This window comes from Peromyscus maniculatus, chromosome 10, assembly GCF_049852395.1.
Source record: "Peromyscus maniculatus bairdii isolate BWxNUB_F1_BW_parent chromosome 10, HU_Pman_BW_mat_3.1, whole genome shotgun sequence".
Lineage (NCBI taxonomy): Eukaryota > Metazoa > Chordata > Mammalia > Rodentia > Cricetidae > Peromyscus > Peromyscus maniculatus.
The window spans coordinates 19,369,197-19,396,807 of NC_134861.1; the positions used below are offsets into that span (position 1 = coordinate 19,369,197).

Here is a 27,611-nt window from a genome sequence, read left to right on the forward strand (position 1 = left end):
AACTCTCTAGCCCCCAGCTGTGCTGATTTGCGGGGCAGCCTGCCAGTCCAGTCCCCGCGAGCCCTCGCCGTGCGTGCAGAGCCCAGCGTGTGGAGCGGGGGATGGGGCAGCCAGCTGCCTCTGTGCTGTGTCTGGGGCTGGCTCCCTGGCTGAGTGCGGTGGAGGGCCACAGCCTCAACAGCAGCTGCTCAAAATCTGGGGTGGACGGAGGCGACCGCTCCTAGCTGTGGCCTGCATCCATCTGCTCCCTCTTCCTCCCTGCCTGTCCCCTCTGCCCGTCGCGCTACAGCAGCTCCCTCCAACCCACACTGCCCATCATCACCACGGCCAGGGTCGCCAGCCCCTCTGCCAGCTATGGGGGACCTACCGGGGCTCGTGCGCCTTTCCATCGCGCTGCGCATCCAGCCCAATGACGGCCCTGTTTTCTTCAAGGTGGACGGGCAGCGCTTCGGCCAGAACCGCACAATCAAGCTGCTCACCGGCTCCTCCTACAAGGTGGAAGTGAAGATCAAACCCACAACACTGCAGGTCGAGTGAGTGTGGGGCGCGCTGGGCGGCAGGGCGTTAATACCCCGGGTATGGGAGGAGCGCGGAGGCCCCAGGACATTCCTAGCCTCCACTTGATTCCCCTAGCCTCTCCGGTGCTCAGCGGGATCTGCGGTGAAGGCAAGGGGTGAACGCCCTGTCCCCAAGCTACTCTCCTGCCCTGAGCTTGTAGCCCTGCAGTCCATCTTCCTTCCACCCATCTCGGCAAGAGCCTTTAAATCTACGACAGGAAGCCAGGGCTTGGGGCTCTCGTTGTTGTTGTGTTTGGGGGTTTGCTCTTGTTTTCTTGTGAATTTCTCTTCTGTCCAGCTACAACGGGGAACCACAGGTAGATAGGGTGGGGCAGTTGGTAGAAAGACAGGGAGGGGTTCAGCAATCGCAATCCCATCCCTCCTCTCCCGGATCCTAGGAGCTCTCCTGCTTTTGCTGGAGACTGAAGCAGGTGGGGGAGGGCTGAGGAATGAGTAGCCTCAGAGGACAGATGGTCACTGGATTCCCTGAGGAGTGCTCCCCACTACTCCTTTCCAGAGTTAACGGCACAAATTGGAGGACACCGCCTGTGCTTTGGCCTACCTTTATGGTTTTCCATGAACTGTGCTTTTTCTTTCTTTGCTGGCTGAATTTTTCGGTCAGCCTGGTGATGTTACCTGTGATGGTTAACAAGACAGGTGTAAAGCAGCGTAGTGGCGTATGGAAAATAATTCATACATGGGTCTTGGTTTCATTTCCTGTTGCTGTGATAAAAAGGCTCACAATTCGAGGTTACAGTCCATCTTGTGGAAGAGTCAGGGCAGCTGGAACCTGAAGAAGCTAGTCATAATTACATCCACGGTCAAGAACAGAGAGCAGAGAATGGATACCTGCACGCCAGTGCTCAGCTCCTCCCCCCTTTTCCTTAGGTCCACATCCCCGCCCATGAGATGGTACCCTCCACTTTTAGGATGGCCCTTCTAAGGCCAAGCCATCGAGATAGTCCCTCCTTGAGAATCCCTTCCCAGGTGGTTCTAGATTGTGTCACATTGACAATTGGAACCAGCCATCACAGGGTCCTTTACATTTACCTTTCACTTAAACATTGTGTGAAGTCTGGATTTTAAGAAAAAACAACCCAAAACTTAGCATACCTAACATATGCTGAGGGAGGAAGGGGCTTTGAATCCATCAGATACTTTTAGTTTGAACTCAGTCAAGTTATTTTATTTAGTCTTCTTGACCCAAAGATCTGTAGCCACGCTTGGATGGTTTCTAGCTTTCCCAGTCCATTGAATTCATCAGCACCACACACACACACACACACACACACACACACACACACACACACACACACACACACACAAACCTCCACCTCACAGGTCCCTGAACCCAGTGTCCTCACACTGCCTAATTGTCTCTGCACTTGTATCCAGGCTTTTCCTTTCTCGTCCACCCTGACAACATTTGCCCTCACCTATAAGTGTTATTTCCCCTTCTTTTGGGGGTAGTTCTATAGATTTTGAGTTAATCTAAAAGCAAGTTGGATGGTGATAAAGTTTTCTCTATTAACATTTAAGTTTTATTAAGGAGTTCTAATCCAGGAACTCCCAAATTGAGTTTGTATCAAATTCCTGAAGGACTGGTCAATTTGGGGCTCACCAGAGTTTCTAGTTTGATATTTCCATGGTGAAGCGTAAATGTTTACATTCTGATAGTTGATATTCAGACTTTGCATTGAGAACAGGTATCCTGAGATAAAGGAGATCAGGAGTGATACCACTGAGAATTTCTAGAATGTGATAAACCTGAAAGAAAATCTTTGATGGTTGGAACAAAAAATAATAAAACCCATTAGAGAGGTCAGGAGTCTTTGAAACTATATATATATCATCTAGACTTACCAGTATCAAATTACATCCCAGACCAATAGAATCCTGATCTCTGGAGTTTGGGAGTCAGGCTGAGCATAAGCGGCATTTTAATTCCATAGATGATTTCAATGAGAAAAGAGTTCTTCTACATGAGAATACTGAAGTCAGTCCAGAGAGTGGAAGTAGTTGGTCTATGATCATAATACTGCATAGCTGGACAACTGTAACCTCCTAAACTTTCAGAAGTTTCTACCATGTCTTCCTTAGCCAAACCCTGTGGGTTTCCTCTCTAGGACTTTGGTTTAGACTAGAACAGGATACCTAAGCTGATTCCTACCATCTGTGCTCAACTCAAGTCCATTGCAGGAACATTTCCATTGGTGGTGTGCTTGTCCCACTGGAGCTGAAGTGTAAAGAGCCTGATGGGGAGAGAGTTGTCTACACGGGCATATATGATACAGAAGGCGTAGCTCCTACCAAAAGTGGTGAGCGACAGCCCATCCAGATCACCATGCCGGTAAGTCCAAGTTGGGAAGTAGGGGTGTGGTTTCAGACCAAATGGAAACTACAGAGGGAAAAAAAATCACTACCTCTTTAAGAATAAAAAAAGATGCTTTGGAGCCAGTTACTATGGAAATTGGGTTCAGTTTCCCTCATGGACCTGTGGAGAGAGAGAGTAATGTAACTGATGTTCTTTCATATGATGGACTGAACTTTCAGACATCAAAGAAGCCAGGTAAATGGTTCTGGAAGAGATAGTCGCCATGTTGCCATTTTCTCTGTTGTGTTCTATACAAGGACTTGTTTAAACAATTCACCTGAAAAGGCTGTGTTTCTACATGGCTCATAGTCCTTTAAATGTGAAAAAAAAAACTCTCTGAATAGATGACATTTGCTATTTAAATGCACTCCACCTGAAGGAACTTAAAAAGTGACTGCTATGGTGGACAATAAGATGTTAGTCCTACCACATCCAGTCAGTCATGCCTCTGTATCCATGGGGGATTTGTTCCAAGATCACTCACAGATGCTGGAATCCACAGGTGCTCTTTCCTTATATATAATGGCTCAGTATTTGCATATAAACCATTCACGCCATTGCATACACTTTAAATCATCTTTAGATTGTGACCATTATGGAAATATCTCTTGTGTTGTATTCTTTAGAGAATGATGACAAAAAAAAAGTCCTTGCATGTTCAATACACACACAATTTTCTTCTGAGTATTTTCAGTACAAAATTGATTAATCCATGGATGTAGAGTCTATTCACATAGAATACATGTGTATATTATAAGAAAGCATTTATCACCAAGAAATATTAACATTGAATAGATAAAAGAATAGAGTTGACAAATAGTAATTGTACGTTCACATATAATAGATGATGCAGTACGCTTGCTAAAATGTAAGAAAAGGGAAGATCACCTAGCAGACTACTGTAAAAACTGGTCAGTCTTTTCCCTCAGAAAGAGCAGCTTGGCACTGTGTGCCCTCTGCCTCCACAGAGGAGATCACAGAATTCCCCAAATATCCATACAGGGAAAAAATTCCTCTGAAAGTTACTTAAAATTTCAGTCCTAGTTCCCATAACCAGTGTTTTGGGGCTTTGTTGTTGTTGTTGTTGTTTTAATTTAATGATGGTTAAGCTAGGACCAAAGAAACTGACATGCCTACAGAGCATCAACCCTGATAAAGATGGTCTGTGGAGCCCCCTTTAAAGACAAAGATCTAAGATCTTATCCATCCCATCTGATAAGACCGTAAGGTCTCACAGTGTCCAATATCCTTAAAACAGCTATAGCGGTAACACAAGGAAAGAATCTAGGAGCCCATTCTTTTGAGAGATATATTTGAACTTCTTTAGTCAGGAATTCTTTTCACCACTAGAGAGTCAACAGAGGAAAATACAAAAGTGTGGGAAATACTAATTTCTCTTAGAGACAACTGTTGTCAATATTTTAGTTTGTGTTTAGAAAGCTACTTCTGCTATGTCTTTGCATGCATGCATAGGTTTTTTTTCTTATATACATATACGTCCAAAGATGTAAATATGGAACATAATTTTGAAGTCCATTATGTGAGTGTATCAATATCTCCTATATTGGTTATTTCCATTTCTCACTACTGTAAGGAAAACTACTTTAAGTTTTACTCATGTAAGGAAAACTACTTTAAGTTTTACTCATGTCTTCAAAGTTATTGTTTACTTGGGATAGATTTCCAAAAGAAACGTGCATGCTAGGGGATTTTTACAAACACACTGACCTCTAGAAATGCAAGGAGAGTCTGGATAGATGACTCAGTAGCTTGCCAGCCAGCCTGACAACCTGAGTTCAAACCCCAGAGCTAACCTAGTGGAAAGAAAGAAATCCGACTTAGGCTGCACCTAAGACATACACCCGCACAATAAATGATAGGATACTTAGTAATAATAAATAAACATAATTAAAAAACCACTCCTAAATGTTTTAACCACAATAGAATATTTTAACATTTATGTTTCTAATTACTGCTGGCTTGAAATATTTGCCGTTTGTGCTTCCTTTATAAATTACATATCATATCTTTTATCCATCTCAACCTGTGTGTCTTACTGACTTCAATAAATCTTAAAGTGATCTCTTACTGTATTTTAAATGTGCTCATCAATTATCATGTTATTAACTTTGGTCACAATGTAAATTTAATTTTTTTTAAATGTAGCCTGACTTATTAGTCTTTCCTTCTATGGCTTTTGCAGTTAGCACCAATCCAGAATGGAAAATCTTTCCTAATTCTGAGATTAATTGTGCATACATATAAACACAACTACATTTGTATATTTTTGTTTGAATTCTCATGGTTTCATTTGTGAAATTTTGCATGAATTAAACTTAAATATCATTTCAGTTCCTATCATTCTACTGGAAGATAATGTAGGAATTAATTCCTAAAATAAGCCTAACTTAAATATTTTATTAAATATATTGGTAAATTCAATGGTATAAGATTACATTTAGAAATTTCTTATTATTAATTTTTATTTATTTCATTTATCAGAAAGTATTTGAGAATTTCCTAAATATGGGGCACTAAGGGAAGAGCAGCAAGGAAAAAAATAAGCATTCCTGACTTCAAAGAGCTTCTAATCTTAGGAAGCAGGAGCATATTTTATATATGTCTATCAATAATGGTGTAAACAGTAACTAATATAAGCCAAGCATGGTGATGCATGCCTACATGGACTCATGAGATCAAGGCAGCCTTGTGAGTTCAAAGCCAAGCTGTGCTGTATAGTCAAACCAGTCTCAAAAACAAGAACAGCTGCTATTATAAAAACTATAATGAAAATGTATAGTCCCTTTGGAGGATATACCAGGAGTGTTATTTTAGTTCAAGATTAGGAAAGAAATACAGGATAAGAGGCTGGATGGGCAGCTTGACAGGAAAGAGCAAATTCTGTTCTTGAAGAGGTTTGGTTCCTAGCACCCACTTCGACAAGCTCTCAACCACTTGCAGCTCAAATTCCAAGGATCTGAGGCTTTTTTTCCAGCCCACGGGTTCCTTCACATAAACTCAGGCCGGCAGGCAGGCAGACATACACATAAATAAAAGTAAATAAATCTTGAAAGGAGGGAAGAAGTCTTCCATATTTTTGATATTCAACTATGCTGCGTGTGTGAACTCTGCTATTGTGTGTGCTATTTATCAGTAGATCACACATTTTATTTCAAGCTTCCTTTTTCTCTTTACATACAAGTGCACAGCTTGATGGTTTTCAGCTTTTGGCATTGTGTATAAGGCTGTGGATGAGCATCTGAGTATAATTCTCAACATTATGTACATTCCAAAAAAGAAATGAAATACATTTTCATTTCTTTTGAATAAATGACCAAGAGGATTTCTAAGTCACAAGATAGTATACATTTAACTACGTAAGAAATGTCCATGCTGGAGAGATGGCTTGCTGAATGATGCTCTTCCAGAGGACCTGAGTTCAGTTCCCAACACCGATATCAGGGACTCACAGCTGCCTGTAACTCCAGCTCTAGAAGATCTGACACTTCCATGATACTTCCATCCCCCTGCAGGTACCTGCACTCATATCACAAGCCCCCACAGACACACATAATTTAAAATAAATAAAAATGGAAGTTTTAAGGGAGGGTGCCACAGAGATAGCTCAGCAGTCAAGTGTGGGTAATGCTCTTCTAGAGGACCAAGTTAGGTTCCCAGCCCCCACCACATGGCTCACAACTGTCTGTAACTCCAGATCCAGGGGCTCTGACATCCTCTTCTGATACCACATGGCTCACAACTGTCTGTAACTCCAGATCCAGGGGCTCTGACATCCTCTTCTGACCTCCAGAAGCATATACATGTAGTCACACACACACACACACACACACCATTTACAAATAAAATAAATCCTATTTTAAATGCCCAAACTGTTGTAAATTTTTCTTTCCACCGGAAATATTGTGTGAATCTTAGTTGCTTTAGACTCTCTGTAGATGCCCATCTTTAAGTCTGGAAATGAAAGAGACCTAGAATATCCAACAAAATTTTGTTTTGCAATCTATAATGATTTCTTACTTTAGAACTACAAGTTTATATTTAAAACTTTGGATTGTTATTCTGAGCCCTTTATATTTTTATAGAGATTTTTTTTTTTTTTTTGGTTTTTCGAGACAGGGTTTCTCTGTGTAGCTTTGCGCCTTTCCTGGAACTCACTTGGTAGCCCAGGCTGGCCTCGAACTCACAAAGATCCGCCTGCCTCTGCCTCCCGAGTGCTGGGATTAAAGGCGTGCGCCACCACCGCCCGGCTTTAGAGATTTTAAAATTAGCTTGTATATATATTCAATAATTGGGCTGCTATATTTGCATCAAATCTATAGGCCAGCCAGGTGTGATAGCATACACCTGCTAATGACAGCTACTCAAGAGGCTGGGATAGCTTGTGCCCAAGAGTTCAAGGTGAGGCTATGAAACATGAGACACCTATGGAGGAGAAGGAGAAGAGGAGGAAGAGAGGGGTAGTCTATATGTGTAATCACAGCAATTGGAAAGCCAAGAGAGAAGTAACAGTACTAGACAACATACCAAGGCTGTGTCAGGAAACAAAAATCAGAGATGAAAATCTACAAATCAGTTTGGAGAAATTTGATACCTTTATATTGAGTCTTCTAATCCATTAATATATCTATTTAAAATCCTCATCTTCTATGTAATAGGTTACAATATCCCCTATGCAGGTTTCATGAGTTTTTTTAATTTACTATTATTTCATAATTCTCTATGCTACTATAAATAGAATTCTTTTCATTGCTGATAGGGATATAAAATCAGTTTCTGCATTAATCTTCAATCCTGAAATCTGGCAAATCTGGTTGATTCATCCTGTAGCTTTTCTTGTGAAATCACTGTTAATTTCTACATGTGCTGTCATGGAAAATTTTGTTTTTCTTTCTTTCTTTCCTTCCCATCTCTATTCCTTTTATTTATGGCTTGATTATAATAGCTAAGAACTTCAGTGTGGTGCTGAATGGAAATGGTGAGAGTCTTCATTATCCATGTCTCTCCATCTTCAGGAGAAAGAGTTCAACTTTTTAACAGTATGATGTTAGCTATATAGTTTTTAATATAAACTCAGTATTAAAGAGATTCCCTTCTGCTTTCCTGAGCACTTTCATTATATTGTTATAGAATGTTTTCAAGGTCTTTGTGTATTAACAGAGTTTATAAGTATCTTCTTCTTTGTTTTGTTTATATTACTCTTTTCCAAAGTTGAAATAACCTTGAATTCCAAGATAAGTAGTAATTGATTATGGTGTGTTTTCTATATGAGAGGAATATCTTCTCATATTAATATCTTATTGATGACTCTTCTATCTATGTTTCTGCAAGTGATTGGTCTGAACTTCTCTTGTTATGTGTTTATCTGGTCTCAGTATCAAGATAGTGCTAGCTGCATGAAATGATTTGGAAAGCGTTCACACCTTACAGATCTCATAATATATTGAATAGAATTCACCAAAGCTTTCCATTAAAATTCAGTTTTATCAGATTAGTCATATATCCAGACTTTGCCTTTGAAGTAATTAACTTTTTTGTTGTTTTATCTACTTCAATAAAACTGTTCATGGTAATACTTCTTTTAATATATTTCAATTTGTTTTAACTGTGTGTGTGTGTGTGTGTGTGTGTGTGTGTGTGTGTGTGTGTGTGTGTGTGTGTGTGTGTGTTCAGGTACCTGAGGAGGCCAAAGGAGGCTGGTTGATGTGGGTGCTGAGAACCAACCTCAGGTCCTCTGGAAGAGCAGCGCTTACTCTTAACCGCTCAGCCATCTTTCCTGCTCCCATGATAATTCTTACCCATCCTTAGGATTTCTAGCAAGATCCACTTTGTTACTCTTGATATTCAAAATGTCTGTTTTTTTCTGATCAGTGTAGTTAGACATTTACTGCCTTTAACAACCTTTTCAAAATCTTGCCTTTGCTTTTACATTGATTCTGGACCTGTATTTTCTTCCTCTATTTGCCTTGAAATATTATAATTGAGGTATAATACAAAGTAAAATGATGCCTTTATATATTGTAAAGTCTGGTTTTAAGTAGTTTTGCTGTGGTGCACCTAATTATGTTTTTCTTTGTATTGGTTTTTATTGGGAATCATTGAATTTATTGAATCTATAAGCTTTTTACCAAAATTTAGAGTACTATGAACCTTTATTTTGGTAAATACTTTTTCTCCTACTGCTACAAATTTTATTTTTATTGAAGGTGTTCAATTACAAATTAAAATGTCTTAGTATTGGACTATTCACATTTATTTCTTAGGGTTATTTTGTTTTTGTATTTTGCATTTGAGGTCATTCGTTTCAACTAAGTTGTCAACTTCGTTGACAACATCATTGGCAAAAAATTTTCATAGCAATCCTTTGTCTCTCTTTTCTTTTTTTTCTTTTTTATTTAATTTATTTATTTTACATCTAGATTGCTAATTTTGACATATTGACCATTTATGATCTGAGAAGACAGAGATATTATCCCTAAATCCAGAGCAAGGTACAAGAAAGACAATTTTTAAATAGAGAAAGGAATTATAAAAATTGTAACATATTATACAGTCTGAACAGGTAACACTTAAGAATGTGTGTGTGTGTGCGTGCGCGCGCGCGCGCGCACGCGCACGCAGGGGATAATAATTAATGAAAAAAGAGGTGATAAATCTTTTTTTTAATTTAATTTTATTTTATTTTACAATATAATTTAGTTCTACATATCAGCCATGGATTCCCTTGTTCTCCCCGCCTCCCGCCCCCCTCCCCTTCCCCCCACCCCACTCCCCATTCCCACCTCCTCCAGGGCAAAGCCTCCCCCAAGGACTGAGATCAACCTGGTAGACTTAGTCCAGGCAGGTCCAGTCCCATACTCCCAGGCTGAGCCAAGCGTCCCTGCATAAGCCCCAGGTTTCAAACAGCCAACTCATGCACTGAGCACAGGACCCGGTCCCACTGCCTGGATGTGTCTCTCTTTTCTTAGAGGATTCCAAATACACATATGTAAGGAAGCTTGGTGTTATCTCCTAAGCCTTTGAGACTGTGTTCAACCTTCTTTAATTAAAAAAAAAATAATGTCTTTATTGAAATAGAATTGCATCACTTTCTCCTCTCTTTTCCCTCCTTGCATCCCCCCAAACTACCTTCTCTCAAACCCCTCCTGTGTCCCCCACTCTCAAGTTGGCAGCCTCTTCTTCTTTTGCTATTATTGTTATATACATATAGGTGTATGTATATATGCATGTGTGTTGTATGTGAAATATATAAATACAACTTCTTCAGTTTGTTTTTGTTGGTGGTATGTATATAATTCAGAGCTGAGGACCCTGCATTAGACAACCAGTTAGTGGGTTCTTCCCTGGCGGGGGTTACTTCTCCTTCTCCTGGCTGTAATTAGTTGCCTGTCGTTCTGTGGGTCCCCAGAGAGTTCTGAATGCAGTGTGTTTACGTTCACTGGTTCTCCTGAAATTTTCAGATGCACCTTTTGTTCTAAACCTTTGCTATGCTATTTTCAGCTCTAGGGTTTTAAATGCCCACTCGCTCAAGTTATGTTTTTCTTTATTCTTGAACATTTATAACTGCTGGGGAGGTGTTTGATTGTTTTATTGATTTGTTGTTCTTTGTGGTACTGGAAATTAAACCTAGGTCCCTTCTAATACTGGACAAATTCTGTACCACTGATCTATCCCAGCCCTATTTTTAATTTTTATTTTGAGACAGGGTCTCATTAAGTTGCCTAGACTGGCCTGAAACATTTTCATATTCTGTATCTCCAAAGAGGCCTTGAACCTGTGATCTTCCTACTCCAGCTTCCTAGGTAGCTGGGGTTGCAGCAAAGCCACATCTGGCTGTAATTGTGGTTTGAGATCTTTGATAAGTCCAACATCTGCCTCCATTCATAAGCAGCTATGGGCTGATTTCCCCTAGGTGTACACTTCTCTGTGTCATTACGTGTTCGATAACTTTGTCTAGTAACACTGAGTGTTCTACTTTCTCTTTTACTCTCCTGTGTATAAATTGTGCCCCTTAGCCAAAAGTCAGCACGTTCCCCGTTTCAGAGGCTTTGAGAATTGGAGATTATTTTCATAAACTTAACTTGATGAACAAACTTAATCCAAAATGCTTTCAGACCAAAAATAATTGTTTTGCCTTTTGAGATCTGGTGGTCTTGAAGTCACAGTTCTCTCGTTTCAGCTTATTGAGTGCCAAGGTTACAGGCAAGTACCACCACATTTAGCTCAAACCCCAAACTTCCTCAGGGTCAGGCTGGTACAGAGTGTCAGATTTTTTTATCTTCAGGTTAGAGATGTTCAACCTGTATTACGGTGTTTTCACGTCCTGGCCAGCACTGAACTGCTTGACTCAAACTTCAAGCTCCTTCTTCCAGGTGGCGTGTAGCAGCTGACGACTCTATCAGCCTTCCTGCCTTCTGTTTGCTGACTTTCTAACTTGACATCCCTCTGTGCCCATGGGATACAACAGTGAGACAACACTAGGGATTTTTATCTCTACATTTTATTTATTTATTTTGTGTGTGAGCATACAGGACGCAGGCGGAGGTCAGAGGGCAATCCTGGGATTTGGTTCTCAGCTTCCACCATGTAAGGCCCCAGGAACCAAACTCAGGTTACCAGACTTGGAAGTGTACTCTGTGAGCCATCCTCTAAGTCCCAAATTGAGATTTTTATACTGAGATTTTAGACCTGTCTACCCTGAGTTGCCCCTAAATATCCAGCTTCACTATCATTTCTAAATTCTTAGCTTTGCACTGAAAATCAGTAAAACTTCAATTTCTCAAGTTTGGGCTGCAGTTTATTTATTTTCATATGTGCATATACTTTTAAATTTGGGTCATACCTCTGAAAAAGAAAAAAATATTTTTCTGAGTTTGACTTAATTCACTTAACATGATGATATGCCGTTGTATCCATCTTCCTGAAAATGTCATTATTCAAGTTTTCTTTATGGCTGCATAAAATTCCATTCTGTTTATGTTCTGTATTTTATTAATCCATCCATCTGTTAATGAACATCAAAGTGTGTTCCATTGCCTGCCTCTGTAGCTATAAACATGGATACACAAGTATACAAGTATTTCTACAGTATGTTGGCCTAGAGTCCTTCAGGCATATGCCCAAAAATGCTATACCTGGGTCATATAATAGCTCTATTTTCGGTGTTTTGAGAAACCTTCTTACTATTTCCTCAGTGGCTGCAAAGTTTACACTTCCATCAGCAGTGGCCTAGGAAGGGTTCCTCTATTTTCACATCCTAGCCAGCACATGTTGTCTTGTGTTTTCTTGGTGACAGCCATTCTGCTGGGGTGAGGCAGAATCTCAATGCAGTTTTAACTGTTTTTTTCTAGTAGCTAAGGATATTGAACAACTGATCAAGTAATTATTTGTCATCTGAATGTCTTCTTTTGAAGACTGTCTTGTCTATTCAGTTCATTGGCTCATTTTTTGATGGGAGAGTTTGGGTTTGGAGTGTTTCATTTTTGCAGTCCTTTGTGTATTCTGAATATCCATACCCAGAATTTGCTATGCAGAAGCATCATAATCTTATAGACCACCGTCTGTCAACTCTTGGGCTCACTCTATGTGCTGCTGGAATCCTGTTTAGAGACTCTCTGCCTGTATCTACACCTTGAAGTATTTTACCTGTGTTTTCCTCTATCCATTTCAAAGTTTCTGTTCCTACATAGTGTGGTGGTTTAAATGAAAATGGACCCAGAGAGAGTGTCACTATTAGGAGGCCTTTTTAGAATAGGTGTGAAATTATTCCACTGATGCTCAAGCCAGGCCCAGCATCACTCTGTCTTCCTACTGGCTGCTGATCCAGATGTAGAACTCTTGGCTGCCTCTCCAGCACCATGTCTACTTGCCTGCTTCCATGCTTCCCACCCTGAAGATAATGGACTGAACCTCTAAACTGTAAGCCAGCCCCAATTAGATGTTTTCCATTATAAGAGTTGTCGTGGTCATAATGTCTCTTCACAGAAATAGAAACCTAAGACAAAAAGTTTCTGGGGGGTTTTGTTGTTTTGTTTTATCCATTTTGAGTTTATTTTTATGTACAGTGAGGAGAGATCTGTTTCCAGTCTAACCCTTGCCCTGTGAAACATCATTTGTTTTTCCCCGGCATCATTTTTATCCTGGTTAAGTTTCAGCTGCTATGATAAACCCCTTTACCAAGAAAAAAGTTTATTTCATCTTACAATTGTAGTCCCTCATGAAAGGAAGTCACAGAAGGAAATCAAGGCAGGAATCTGGAGTCAGGAACTGAAATGAAGGAGCGTGCTTACTAGCTTGTTCTCCGTGACTTGCTTATCCCGCTTTCTTACACAGTCCAGGACCACCTGGTCCAAGAGTGGGACCACCTACAATGGGCTGGTACCTTGCACATAAATAATTAAGAAATTACCTCACAGACTTACCTTCAGGGCAATCGGATGGAGGCAATTCCTCAATTGAGATATTGGGGTGTGGGTGTCTCCAAGCACCACAATCAGCAGAATGTCAATCCATGAGAGGCAAGAAGGGAACACAACTCGGTATCCAATGTTGGTTCAAAGTTCAAGAGTCTGACACCAGGTGGTTTATTTTAGGCATATTTAGCAAAATTTTGGAGAGGGGAGATTCCTGGTGATAATTAACTCAATCCTGTGTGCACAACAAATCTTAAGACATGATTACACTGAAACTCCTGTAACGTACAAGTGACATCTTCCATAAAGATGGGTTCTATAGATTAACTGAGAAAACAGGATCAAGGTAAATAAGTTCATGATAAGGGTCTTGGGAAGCCAGATGTGGCCTGGCCCTACAGATGGCACAGAGGTCACCAGGCTATGAACCACATCCATCCCCAGCCTTGTGGATGGAAAACAGTTCCTACATCGCTCCCTTTGAAGAGACAGTCCTGTGTGTTTAATACTCCTGGTTCCCCTAGTGCTTGTCCATGAGCACAAGGACATTCTTCCTACTGGTTCTCTCTCCCCATATACATCTAAGTTTGTGTCAGGTTGACAAAAACCAACCAGCACAATTTGTTACAGAGGCTGTCTGTCCATATAAATTCAGTCTTCCCAACATCATTTTAAAGAGGCTGTGCTTTCCCCAGAGTATGTTTTTGGACCTGGATTAGTTACTTTTCTTGTTGCTATGACAAAAGCCTGATTAAAGCAAATCAAGGAAGAAAGGGTTTAATTTGGCTTAGAGATAGAGGACACAGCTCATCCTGGCTGGGAAGGCGTATCAGGAGCTTCAGGCAGCTGGTCGCAAAGCCTCCCAAGTTAAAAAGCAGAAAAAGATGAACGCTGGTGCTCCACTCATTTTCTCCTTTTGACTTGGACCCCAACTCATGTAATGGTATCACCCACATTTAGGGAGAAGCTTACAATCTCACAGACAGGCCCAGAGATTTGTTTCCATGGTTATTTTAAATCCCACAAGTTAAGAAAAGTTAATCATCCCAAGCACCTTTTATCAAAGTTTAGGAGACTGTAACATGTGAGTATATTTTTGGATCTTCTAATCTGTTCCATTTTTCTGTGTGTCTGTCTTTCTGCCAGTATACACTATCTTTGTCACTGTGGCTCTGTGGCACAGTTCTCAACCCTCCTAATCCTGAGACCCTTTGATATAGTTCCTCATGTTGTGGTGACCCCAAGCTATAAAATTATTTCTTTGCTACTTCATAGTTGAAATTTTGCTACTGTTATGAATCGTGGTGTAAATATCTGACATACACAATATCTGATGTGCAACCCCAAAGGGGTCATAACACAGAGGCTGAGAAGCACTGCTCTATAGTATATTGCATGGCAGGTATTGCTATGCATGCATGCAGCATTGTTCTTTCTGCTCAGGATTGCTTTGAATATTCGTGATCTTATGTCTTTCTTTGTGAATTTTAGGATTGTTTTCTCTTGATCTGGAAAGAATGCCACTGGAATTTTTTTAGAGGGATTGTATTAAATCTATACATTGTTTCTGACAGTATTGCCATTGGCTAGGTTTATTTATTGTGTATGTGTGTAGTATATGGACATACACGTGTGTGTGTGTGTGTGTGTGTGTGTGTGTGTGTGTGTGTGTGTGTGGTATATGTATATACAGGTTTTCGTGTGTGTGAATGTGCATGTAGACATGTGTGTATATTTATGTGGAGGCCAGAAGTTAAAGGTCAGGTGTCTTCTGCTATCATTCTCCATCTCAATTTTGGCAAAAGAGTCTCTCACTGAATTCTACACAGTATTACTGAGTTACCAGACAGGCTGCCTGTAAGGTACAAGGATCTACCTGTCCCCCCACCCTGACCCCCAAGCACTAGTGTCACAAATATGTGTGACATGTCCAGCCATTGCATAGGTGCTTGCAAACTCATGTCCTCATGCTGTGCATTTTACTGACGAGGCTATCTATCCAGCCCATGGGCAATTTTTATGAAATTTGATTGATTGATTGATTGATTGATTGATTGATTGATGATTGATTGATTTGTATGCCAGCGCATGCCACAGCATACATGTGGAGGTCAAAGGACAGCTTTGTGGAAGTTGCTTTTCTCCTTCACCCATACAGGTACCAGGAATTGAACTCAGGGTGACATGGCTGAGGTCAAGTGCCTTTAACCACTGAACCACCTCAGTAAGCAGCTTGATTTAAGGAATTTTTGAATTTCATCCTTGATTTATTCATCAGCTCATTAATACTTCAAGTATATAGATTGCTCAATCTCAATGTATTTATGTACTTTCTATAGTTTTTTCTATTAATTTCTAGTTTATTATACTACGGTGTAGTGAAATACAATGGATTATTTCAATTCTTTTTCATTTGGTAAACCTTGATTTGTGGCCTACAGTGTGATCTATTTTAAGAAAGGTTTCATGGGCTGCTGAGAAAAATCTATTTCTGATACATGAGCTATTCTGTAGATACCTGCTAAGTCAATTTTCTCTGTAGTATAGTTTAACTCTGAGGTTTCTTTGTTGGTTTTTAGTTTAGAGGACCTGCCTAGAAATGAGGCTGGTTTATCAAAATAATCCACCCTTGTTGTATAAGGATCAAGCAGATCTTTTAAATCCATTGGTATTTATTTTGTGAAATTATCTCCTGCACTAAGTGAAGGAACCCACATCTCCCTGCTTAGGTCCACTTACAATACCTAAAAACCTTCTACACCAAATGAGAGACCTCCAGCTTCCCCTGCCTAGGTCTGCCTAAGCCCAGTTGGATCCTCACTCTGTGTGCCCAGACTCCTGTATCAGCCCCATCTATGCCACCCAAGAATTTTTTCTCCAGGAGCCCAACCCACACAGCTTCCTGTAGCAGTTGAGGGAACATGGCTTTCTCTACTTAGGACCACCCATGCACCAAGACTTCACTCTAAACCAGAGGGAACATGGCTTTCTCTACTTAGGACCACCCATGCACCAAGACTTCACTCTAAACCAGTGGTTCTCAACTTTACTAATACTGCTTCCTTATGTTGTGGTGACCCCCAACCATAAAATTATTTTTGTTGCTACTTCATAACTGCAATTTTGCTACTGTTAATGAACCATAATGTAAATATCTGTGTTTTCCAGTGGTCTTAGGCAATCCCTATGAAAAGGTCATTAGACCAGCAAAGGGGTCACAACCCAAGGGTTGAGAACCACTGCTGTAGACAATCTTTAACTCTCAGAAGAAAAAGAGAGATAAAGCCTGCAGCCCTCAATACCAGCCATACAATGGAAAATTATTTCAAACATACTAAGACTTAAGCAACTTCTAAATATTGTACATACTTCTATTGAAAGAAGAAACGTGGCTTGAACAAAAGGGGGTCTGGAGAGATGGCTCAGTGGTTAAGAGTTCTTGCTACCCTTCCAGAGGACCCAAGTTCAATTCCTAGCACACACCTCAAGTATCTGGCAACTACCTGTATCTCCAGCTCAAGGGGATTAAATGTTTTCTTCCAGCTTTCACACATTCATGTTCATAAACATATACACATTAATAAAAATAAAAATAAATCTATTTCAAAAGAAAGAATGACCCAGCCAAATAACTTCAGGTGTATATATCCCCACACAGAAACAAAATTAAAGACCAAGAAAACATATCTCCTCCAAGACTTATTAATCCCATAATAATGAACCCTAATGAGAACAACATGGAAGGACTTCCAGGAATAGAATTTTAAACAGTGGTTGTAATTATATTCAAACAACTCAAAGGAAGCATGGATATAGCACAAAAGAACAGAAACAAGCTGAATCAAATAAAGGAACCAATACAAGACATGAAAATACAGTTTATAAAAGAGAATTGCTAAAGAAAAGCGAGCTGAAATGATGTCGTACATGAAAATCTTCAATAAACCAAATTTTTAAAAATCCCCACCAACATAATGGATCATTTAGAAAACAAAGTATCAGGGTTATAAGACAAGGTAGAGGGACTGGGTCATGTATTAAAGTCAGTGACAAATTGTTAAAAAATATATATTTATAGAATATAGATGAGATTTGGGATACCACTAAAAGATCTAGCCTTAGGATGGTGTGCATAAAAAAATAAGAATATCATACCAAAGACATAAAAAATATTTTCAATAAAAGCATAAAAGAAAATTTTTCCAAACCTAGAGAAAGAAATTCCCATCCAGGTACAAAAGGCCAACAGAACACCAATTAGATAGGACCAGAAATGAAATACCCATAGCATTATAGTTAAGACATTAAAAACACAGAATAAAGAAAGAGTCCTGAAAGCTGAAAGAGAGAATGGTCGAGTTACTTATAAAGAAAGGCTCATCAGAATAACAGATGATGGGTTATTCAAAGAAACTTAAAGAGAGAGGTATGTGCAAAGATCTCTGCCAGGTTCTGAAGGACAGCAACTGTACATAGAAAGTGTTATCTATTAACATTGAAGAAGAAGTGAAAAGAAAACTTTGTATGATAAAAACTGATTAAAGAATGCATGATCACTACAATAGCTCTACAATGGACACTGAAGAGTGGGGAGTTTGGGATTAACTCCACTGGCAGAGGAAGTCTCAAAACAGCCGAGTATAGACTCTGTTGTGTGCTTGGTAGTGGTGACTCTAATGAAGATTTATAATGAAAAGGAGCAAGCTGAGCAAGGCAAATTACAAAATATAAAATATAAGGAGAAAAGGAGCACCAAATAGTGGAATGCAACTAAGTTCTGTGTTCAGGGAGATAACCAGATTAAGAAATGGAATAAAGGGATTGGTGACCTCAGGGCAAGATCTCATCCAGCTAAATTTCCAACTTGTGAAAAGGAACTAAAGAAAAACTTAGAGCTGGGTGTGGTAGTGCACACCTTTAATCCCAGCACTAGGAAGGCAGAGGCTGGCAGATCTCTGAGTTTGAGGCCAGCCTGGTCTACAGATCCAGGTTCAGGACAACCAAGCTTAGGTAGCAAAGGTGAAAAAGAAAAAGCTAGTGAAGATGTAATTGAAGGAGAAGGTCATGTTCCAGTCCCAGCAAGCAGCAGAATTTGGTAGCTTCAGCCATATGCTTATGCCTGTAAAGGACAGAAGAAACAGGTTATGGAATTTGCCTATGTGCCTAAGGAAAGTCACTGAGGCCAGGCATGTGTCAGGGTTGTCCCTGAATGGAGGCCTAGAGAGGTCATTGTGTAAAACTGTGAAGTTGAAACCTGGATTGCTTTGGAGACCCCAAGATGTGAGAGATGCCAGAGCTATGGGATACTTACTGAGGAGAGCAGCTAACAGGGACTGGAACCAGCCCAAGAAAAAGAAGTGTGTTGTATTCAACAGAACTGAACAGAGTTGGAGATCTGAATAGCATTTTGACATCAGACATGGAGATGCAGGGTTTGGAATATATCCATATGGTTTTTGATCTTTCTTTGGTCCAGTATTTCCTCACTATGCTCCCTTCCCTATGTTTTGGAATGGTAACATATATCCTGTGCCATTATATGTTGGAAGTATGTGATACGTTTTTTTTTAGTAGGGAATTACAGTTAAGAGATCACATGAATCTCAGAAGAGACTTTGAACTTTGGACTTTTAAACATTGTTGAGATTGTGATAGACTATGGGAACTTTTGAAGTTGGACTAAACGCATTTTGCATTACCATATTGTCAAAAGCTTATAATGGCCAGGGAGTGGAACATGGTAGTTTGAATGTAATTGGCCCCCATAATCTCATAGGGAGTGGCACTATTAGGAGGTATGGCTTTGTTGAAGTGCAGTAGCCTTGTTGAAGAAGTGTGTCACTGTCGGGGTGGGCTTTGAGGTCTCTTTGCTCAAGCTTCCCTCAGTGTGACTTTCAGACCATTACTTGTTGCCTGGAAGATGTAAGAATCTCAGCTACTTCTCCAGTACCATATCTGCCTGCATACCACTATGTCCCACCATGATGATAATCGACTGAGCCTCTGAAACTGTAAGCAATTCACCCCAATTAGATGTTTTCCCTTATAAGAGTTGCTGTGATTATGGTGTCTCTTCACAGCAACAGAAACCCTAAGACAGCCACCAAAAGAAACACTTCAGTCTGAGGAGAAGGGTAAATTCACTACAGAGGACACAGGGAATAAATAAATAATACCAGGACACTTAATCAAAGAAATCTTTGAAAGCACCACAATAAAATGACAGGAATTAATACATATCCTATATCAATGATGGAATATTAGCAGATTCAATTTTCCAATAAAAAGATACAGATCAGCAAATTAAATTGGAGAACAGGAGCCATCATTTTGCTGCCTTCAAAAACAATTCACCTGGTAGTCTTGGGTTCTTTAAGAAAGCAAGCTGAGCAAGCCATGGGGAGCAAGCCAGTAAGCAGCATCCCTCCCCTCCATGGCCTCTGCATCAGCTCCTGCCTCCAGGATCCTGCCCTGTTTGAGTTCCTGCCCTGACTTCCTTCCTTCAGTGATAAACAGCAATGCTGAAGTGTAAGCCAAATAAACCCTTTCCTCCTCAACTTGCTTTTTGGTCATGGTGTTTCATAAGACAGGTGATGTCAGATTCATAAAATAGAAATTTTCCCATCTCTATCTGAAGGAATTTATATAGAATTGGTATATTTTTTTAAGTTTCTGAAATTATTAATGAATGACTTATCAAAGATTTAAACCTAGATTCAATCTCATTTTCTCTCTCTCTCTCTCTCTCTCTCTCTCTCTCTCTCTCTCTCTCTCTCTCTCTCTCTCTCTGTGTGTGTGTGTGTGTGTGTGTGTGTGTGTGTGTGTGTGTGTGTGGTTTCTATTCATGTGAATCTGTGTGTGTATCTCTGGAGACCAGAAGTTAACACCAGATAGCTCCTTTGATCATTCCCCACCTTATTTTTTGAGATGGGGGTCTCTCACTAAACCTGGAGTTCATCACTTTGACTAGGATAGCTGCCCAGTAAGCCCAGGGATCCGTCTGCCTCCACCCTCATAGCACTGGACTTAGAGATCTGTGCCCAGTGTTTTACATGAGTACTGTGGACCCAAGCTTAGGTCCCTGTGTTTGTACAATAGGCACCTACTAATGGAGCCATCCCCTCAACTCAATGCCTTTAGGAGCTATGACTCCACTGAAGTTTGTGTCTTTCAAGGGGAAATTTTTACTTCTAGTGTGTGGGAGTGTGCATGTGGAGATCAGGTGGCAACTTTGAGTAGTCATCTCTTTCCACCCACCTTTATGTGGGCTCCAGGAATAAAAATCAAGTTGCTAGGCTTGCATGCCATTGCTTACTTTCTTCTACTCACTGAGTGATTCTGCCAGGCCAAGTTATCCATCTTGATTGAAATTATTGCTATAAATATTTTACAGCTAAAGGTCTATGTAATGTGTAATTCTGCTCTGTTTTACTTTTTATCCCTGACATTGGTAATTTTTATGCTTTTATTTAGTTGTTAAGAGTGTATTAATTTCTCATAGCAGTTGTGACAATGTGCACAAGATCTATGCAAACTCAAACCAGACAAAATCCCAGCATGGAGAGGAGAGGGAGGTACAAAGTCCCATCCCTAGCCTGAAGAGCTACTGGCAATTGATGGCTGCTGGAAAGGGAGAGTCAATCATTTTAAAGGTGTGGCCCCAATGTGTCAACCACATCCAGTGCACACACATCCAGGCATATGTAGACAACACAAACTGTACTAGGTGGGTTAAAAAACTAAAAAAGAGGATGCAAGTTGGGTGGGTGAAGGAGGGTGTATCTGAGAGATATTGAGGGAGGAGCAAATATGATCAAAATACATTGTTCAGAATTCTCAAAATACTAATAAGATGAGAAAAAAAGTTTATCAATTTAAATATTTTCAAAACACTAAATTTTAATGTCATTATTTTTTCTCATAGGATAAATAAGGAGGGAGGAGCAAGCCTGTGTGGTTGCTTCTGTTCTCAGACAGATAAAGTCTGAGCTAGACAGTATAAGGACCAGGAAGTGGAACTCCAGAAAATCGGTGGGAAGAATAAAAATCTAAGGCCTGGGAGGGAGGAAGATGTGCGGATGTAACAGTGGTGTACTTCAGCGCGACTTTGGACTTAGCAGTAATCAAGAGAAACCAAACCAAATGAAGACTATAAGCTAACATCTCATGTATTTGCTACGACCATTGCCATCAGCATATTTCTATTTTGGTCTCTTGTGTTACTGAATATTACTGAATCTTCTTAGTTTAAGACTTCCAGGGGCTGGAGAGATGGCTCAGTGGTTAGGAACACTCGCTGGTCCTCCAGAGTACCCGGGGTTCTATCCCCAACACCTACATGGAATTTCACAACCACCTCTAACTCCAATTCCAGGGGATCCATCGCCCCCTTCTGGTCACTGAGGGCACTGAACACACTACATGCAGGCAAAAACACCCCTACTCATAAACTAAAAATAAATTTTTAGAAATGACTTCCCTGATTTAAATTTTTTTCAGGCAAGTTAATAATACCGAAGTTTTCTCTTATGTGTGGCTATATTATTCGTTTTTTTTATGTTTTTGTTTTGTTATTTTATATCCAGCTCTTTCTTATTTCAAAAAACTTAGTGTTTCAGTGTTTTCCCCGCACTTACCTGGCACATGGCTTTGGGCTGCCACTTCTCTCTGATGACTAGCTTTATTTGAAAACTAGTTTCATACTAAAATGTTTTGCTACTGAATTATGTACTTTATAAAATACCTTTATTGGCCAGAGATGCAGGTCAGCCCTCAGAAGGCAGAGGCAGGAACATCTTTGTGATTTCAAGGTCAGCGGGATTTACATAGCAAGCCTCAGATAGATGGACCCACACGGTGAGACCTTATCTCAAAACAAGTTAGCCATTGTAATTTAGAATTCGGATTCCAGTTAAATTTTGTAATTCAGTTGTGCCTACCACTGGAAATACCTTCTGTCAGTTAAAACTAATAATACTTCATTTTTAAAAGTGAGTTATTAAGCCAGGCGGTGGCTCACGCCTTTAATCCCAGTAATCGGGAGGCAGAGGCAGAGGCAGGCGGATCTTTGTGAGTTCGAGGCCAGCCTGGGCTACAGAGTGAGTTCCAGGAAAGGCGCAAAGCTACACAGAGAAACCCTGTCTCAAAAAAAAAAAAAGTAAATTATTAAATAAGATTGCAATTTGTACATACCACTACTATCTTATTTTGAACAGAGCTGTGATACTTTCATTAGAATGTACATATTCTTAATATAATTTATAATGTGTCAGTCTTAACTTAGAGGTAGGATAAGTCATTTCATTTTGAAAATAGCTCTTTTTCACAGAAAAATCTGGATAAAAAATAGAAAAATTCGATTACTTAAATGTTAAAACTCTGCTTTAGTATACTTTAGATTTTACATATTTGAGCTCATGCGTATAAACTGTTCTAATCTCTTTCTGGTTAAGATTGTTCTATGCATGTTCTCACATCATATTAATAACCTGAGTTACTCCATAATGGCTATGCAAATGCCCCATCCCAATACACCGCCATTTTCATAATATTTTCTTAATAACAGATGCCTAGAACAGTGCTTCTAGGACTTAGAGATTTAAAGTAATTGAACAGATAACTGGTACCTCTGTAAAAGTTTGTATTTGCTTAACTGTAAATAGTGTGTTTGAATATTTTTCAAACGTTAATTATAGTTTTCTGTTTTAATTTTTTTAATATTTTATTTTATGTGTATGTATGTGTGCCTTAATGTCGGAGCCCAAAGAGGTCAGAGGAGGCCTCAGATCCCCTGGAACTGGGATTTACAGATGGTTGTGAGCCAACATATGGGTGCTGGGAACTGGACCGGGTCCTCTGCAAGAGCAACAAGCATCTTTAACCACTGAGCCATCTTTCCTGCCCCTATGGTTTTCTTTTAATGAACTATAATTCATTCTTTTATCCTAACAGTAACTCATACAATTCATGTAATATTTTCTTTGCTTATTACGCATTTTACATTATTACTTGACCAAAACTGCCAATACTTAGTTTGGGTTTCAGGGTTTTTTTTTTTCTCATTAAATTTTAAAAATACAAATAAGCACATAGGAAAGTAAATGTATTCAATCAATTTTCAACATTAAGTTGCAATTAGGAAAGTGGTATTAAATTGGACATTAAAATAATACTATCCTAGATTTTATCTTTTACTGAGGATCAACCTAGAGTCTTTCAAGTTTTCTAGGCAGGTACTCTACCACTGAACTCTATCCCTGTCCCAATACTATGCATTCATTATTGTACTGTACTTGATTTATGTAAGAATAAATATATATTTTTACATTAAAATTTCTATATAATAGCCTGTTCTATAAATAAATATTTTCATGTTCAGTTTTCACTGCTCTGAACTTTATGACATTCTTATAGACCCACATTCACCCACACCCTTAACCTGACTGTCAAAGAACTCTTTAATGACGTACTCAGCAGCCTACTTTCCCATGACTTACTGCAAATGGATACTGATTTAAAAAGCAATCAACTATGTGACATGATTACAAATAATAAATAAACCAGTATACCGTTCAATGTGTTTTGGTTGACATTAACCAAGATATAGAATATTTTTATCATTGTCCTCCAAAAATTCTGTCTTACACATTTTCACCAATCTCCCCATCTCAGTCCCTAGATAACCACAGATATTTTGTTAGTATAGATTTTATTTTTTCATATAGTTTTAAAGTAATGGGAGCCATATAGCATGTGTTCTCTGGAATCTAGATTGTTTTGTTTATAGTGTCTGAAGATCCATCCCTGTTCTTAACCTTAATCTGCATGCCCTATTGATAGGTCAGTCACATGTCACATATACCAAAACTTGCCTCCCATCAATTGAATATTGAGGTGTTTTGAGTTTATTCCAGCCTTGGGTTATTATAAACAAGCTGCTGTAGGCTCATAGATCTTTATGCCAGGGCTCTCCAGAAAGAGATACTTCCTCTTCATACCTAGGAAGTGTGCAGACTCTAATGGTATCATCCTGTGTTTCACATCAGGCACATTTCCTGAAGGAAAGCCCAGATCTTGATTTGGGACCAAGTTAGTGGGTGAGGCAATGGTGCAAGGAATAAGTCCTGAGCACCTTGGAAAGCTCTCTGCAAAGCACCTGATCACCCTCCTCCATATCAACTGCAAAGCATACACCCTTGCCTTGCTCACTGCCCTTCTCTCTATGTCTCCTGGCTCTAAGAGAGTCTAAGATTCCTGCCAAGTCAGTCCCTGCCCCTTCCCATTATGGGAGGATGAGCGGAGAAAATAACTACAGGCATAATGCTGTTTAATGCCAGATCCTCTAAATAGCCACAGAAGGCAGTACTCAGGCAAACCCCAGGCCACCTGAGCATCTGCCCAGTGGCCTCTAGAGCATTCAATGCCCTCTTTGTGACTACAAGACAGGCTCATCTTTATGGCTCAGAATTCTGTACAGTGACTTTTACTGAACCTACCTTCCAAACTTCTAGTAAAATGATAACTTTTATTTGCAGTTCAAGCTGGCCTCGAACTCATGGTAGTCTTCTTCTCTCAACGTGCCATATGCTGAGATTTTAGTGTAAGCCAACATACCTGGCTGGAACGCAAACATCTTAAGAGCAATTATCACACCTTGCACAACTTTTATATGCACAAGGTACATAACAGGCACTCATAGTTTGAGTGGTACAGGACCTAAACTTGAGACTTGGGCATATATGTCTGACCTATGCACCCTTGATATTTGACAAATAAGTCTTTATGAATCCAATACTTTAAAGCAAATCTTTTGTGGTTTTTCACCTTCAGTCAAATGTCCTCCCCTGGATCAAAACTAATAATAAAAGAACAATTATTTATACCTTACACTTAGATACATAATATAGACATTTTCTTGTACTACTGTCTTTTGAAACAGAACCCAGAAGATGGCCAGTCGACACTATTCCCTTTCTTCTCTTTCCAACTCCCTTCTGTGGCAAGAAGAATTTTTTTTAAAAAGCACTGTAATTGTGAGAGTCTGAGGTTGGCTCTTCGGAAAACCAAATTTGGAAAACAAGATAAATTTATGAAATAGTCCAATGCCAAAGGGATTTGGGGAAAACATCTTCAATATCTTAGGAATGTAGTACCTAAAAGGAAATATGTGAGCTTTGCTGACTAAGAGAGATGTGGCTACTGAGACCTAATTATGGGGGGCTGAGTTGCTGACTTTAGCAGACATCCACTGCTTGTATGTGTCACTGACTTTAGTGGAAATACACTGCTTGTGTGTGTCACTGACTTTAGCAGGCATCCACTGCTTGTGTGTGTCACTGATGTTAGCAGGCAGCCACGGCTTGTGGCAGGATAAGATTTTGATGGGTGTCTCTCTTCCTTCAGTTCACAGACATTGGGACCTTCGAGACAGTGTGGCAAGTCAAGTTCTACAATTACCACAAGCGAGACCACTGCCAGTGGGGAAGCCCGTTCTCTGTCATTGAGTATGAATGCAAGCCCAACGAGACACGCAGCCTCATGTGGGTGAACAAGGAGTCCTTCCTCTGAATACAGCTCCTTCTGATGTTGCTAGACAATCTCCAGAAATCTCCGTTTAGACAGACCAGCACAAGCCTTAACCAAGGCACACCACACCATGGCTGTTTCCCAATGACCTTCTAACCCCAATTATTTTGAACGTGTGATTCCTCTCTGATACAGTAGCTGTGACATGAAAGATGATGTCACATCCCTGAAAGTCCTCTGTCCACTACTCTATGCTGGTGTTCCTGCATCTATCCACACTCCATCACATTGTCTACCAGTGTGACTGGAGCTCGGTGGGACTAGCAGGTTTGTCCTAGACCGGAAAGGTCCACAGGACCATGGTGTTTTGTTTCCAAGACAAGCAATGCCTCCCTTTTGTGTTCATTGTCAAATTAAAATAACAATGTGCTTGAGTTCCCCGTGTGTGATATTGTAACATGTAGCATGCAATGTTTGTGAGCATCCAAAGCAGACTTTGTGGAAATGTAACACAATCCGCAGTAAATGGGATTCGAATGCTGTACTTCCTATCAACAGCCCAGCTTTCTCGGAGAAGGAAAGAAAATGACAGAATAAAAAGATGAATCTATAATGAAACATTTATAATGTATTAATAGTCTTTCAAGTAGCAAGGTATTATGCTGTGGCCTAGTAGAAAGAGGGAAAAGACATTGTTGTGGAACTGGAACTTTGGGTCACCCTTTTGGCAAGCTACCATAGACCAAACACGCATAGAGATGGCATCCCTACATACCATTTCACTTGAACTTTGTACAATCGTGTCTGGAATGGTAATCAACTTTTGATATTTCTTAATAAAGACATTGAAAATCGTGCCCCAAATTGTACAACAGTTGTCTAGCAGGTCAATCTCTTTTCTAGGACAGTGTACTCAAATCTCTATGCTGAAGGGTAAGGGTAGTGAACTGAGAGTAAAACTACCATCCCTGTCTACCAGGCAGCCTCCAGCAAGGTCTAACATGGCAACAGGAGTCTAAGCACCTAGTAAGCAATCAGAATAGGTTTGGCATTATCTTTATTCCTTCCCCTGTATATCGACTACTGCAGTAGTTAGCTACTTAATGCAATGGCCAGAGGACCTGGTGCTGCAGTGGAGCATGTATACCAGCATTGAGACTTCAATCCCTGCTCACAGGACTCTTCAAGGTACACAGCACAAAGCCTACACTCCCCCACGATTCCATGAGGAATTTCCTCTTAAAAAATAATGTCCTACCTCCCATAGTATCACTCGCTTGTCCAGTAAAAATCCTACTATGTTGGGGGAAAGTCAGCTGACGATTCCATTTATTTTCTCTATACTTGTAAACTTTTCATATGAGATTATGATGGCCCACACCTGCGATCCCAGCACATGGGAGGATGAGGGAAAAGGATTGGTTTTTTTTGTTTTGTTTTTTTTGTTTTGTTTTTTTTTTTATTTTCGAGACAGGGTTTCTCTGCGTAGCTTTGCGCCTTTCCTGGAGCTCACTTGGTAGCCCAGGCTGGCCTCGAACTCACAGAGATCCGCCTGGCTCTGCCTCCCGAGTGCTGGGATTAAAGGTGTGCGCCACCACCGCCCGGCCAAGGCAAAAGGATTGTAAGTTCAAGGCAGCCTGTACTGTATAACCAGTCTGTACTGTATAACCCTGTCTCAAAACACCAATAGCATGCAAGGTTAATGGGAGTATTTTAAAGAGTTGA

At 40.0% G+C, this 27,611-nt stretch overlaps 1 protein-coding gene across 2 annotated transcripts; it reads left to right on the forward strand.

The window, feature by feature from the left end:
• Cnrip1 (cannabinoid receptor interacting protein 1) lies at positions 1–26,758 on the forward strand. 2 transcript variants are annotated; one of them, XM_006994993.4, is made up of 3 exons: positions 1–533; positions 2,757–2,907; positions 25,764–26,758. In XM_006994993.4, exons 1-3 carry the CDS (start codon positions 355–357, stop codon positions 25,926–25,928), a joined length of 495 nt encoding a protein of 164 aa, XP_006995055.1. In that variant the 5' UTR covers positions 1–354; the 3' UTR covers positions 25,929–26,758. The 2 variants fall into 2 exon arrangements, with proteins under 2 accessions (XP_006995055.1, XP_042141523.1); XM_042285589.2 differs by having other exon boundaries at positions 269–501.
• Positions 26,759–27,611: the final 853 nt, after the last annotated feature.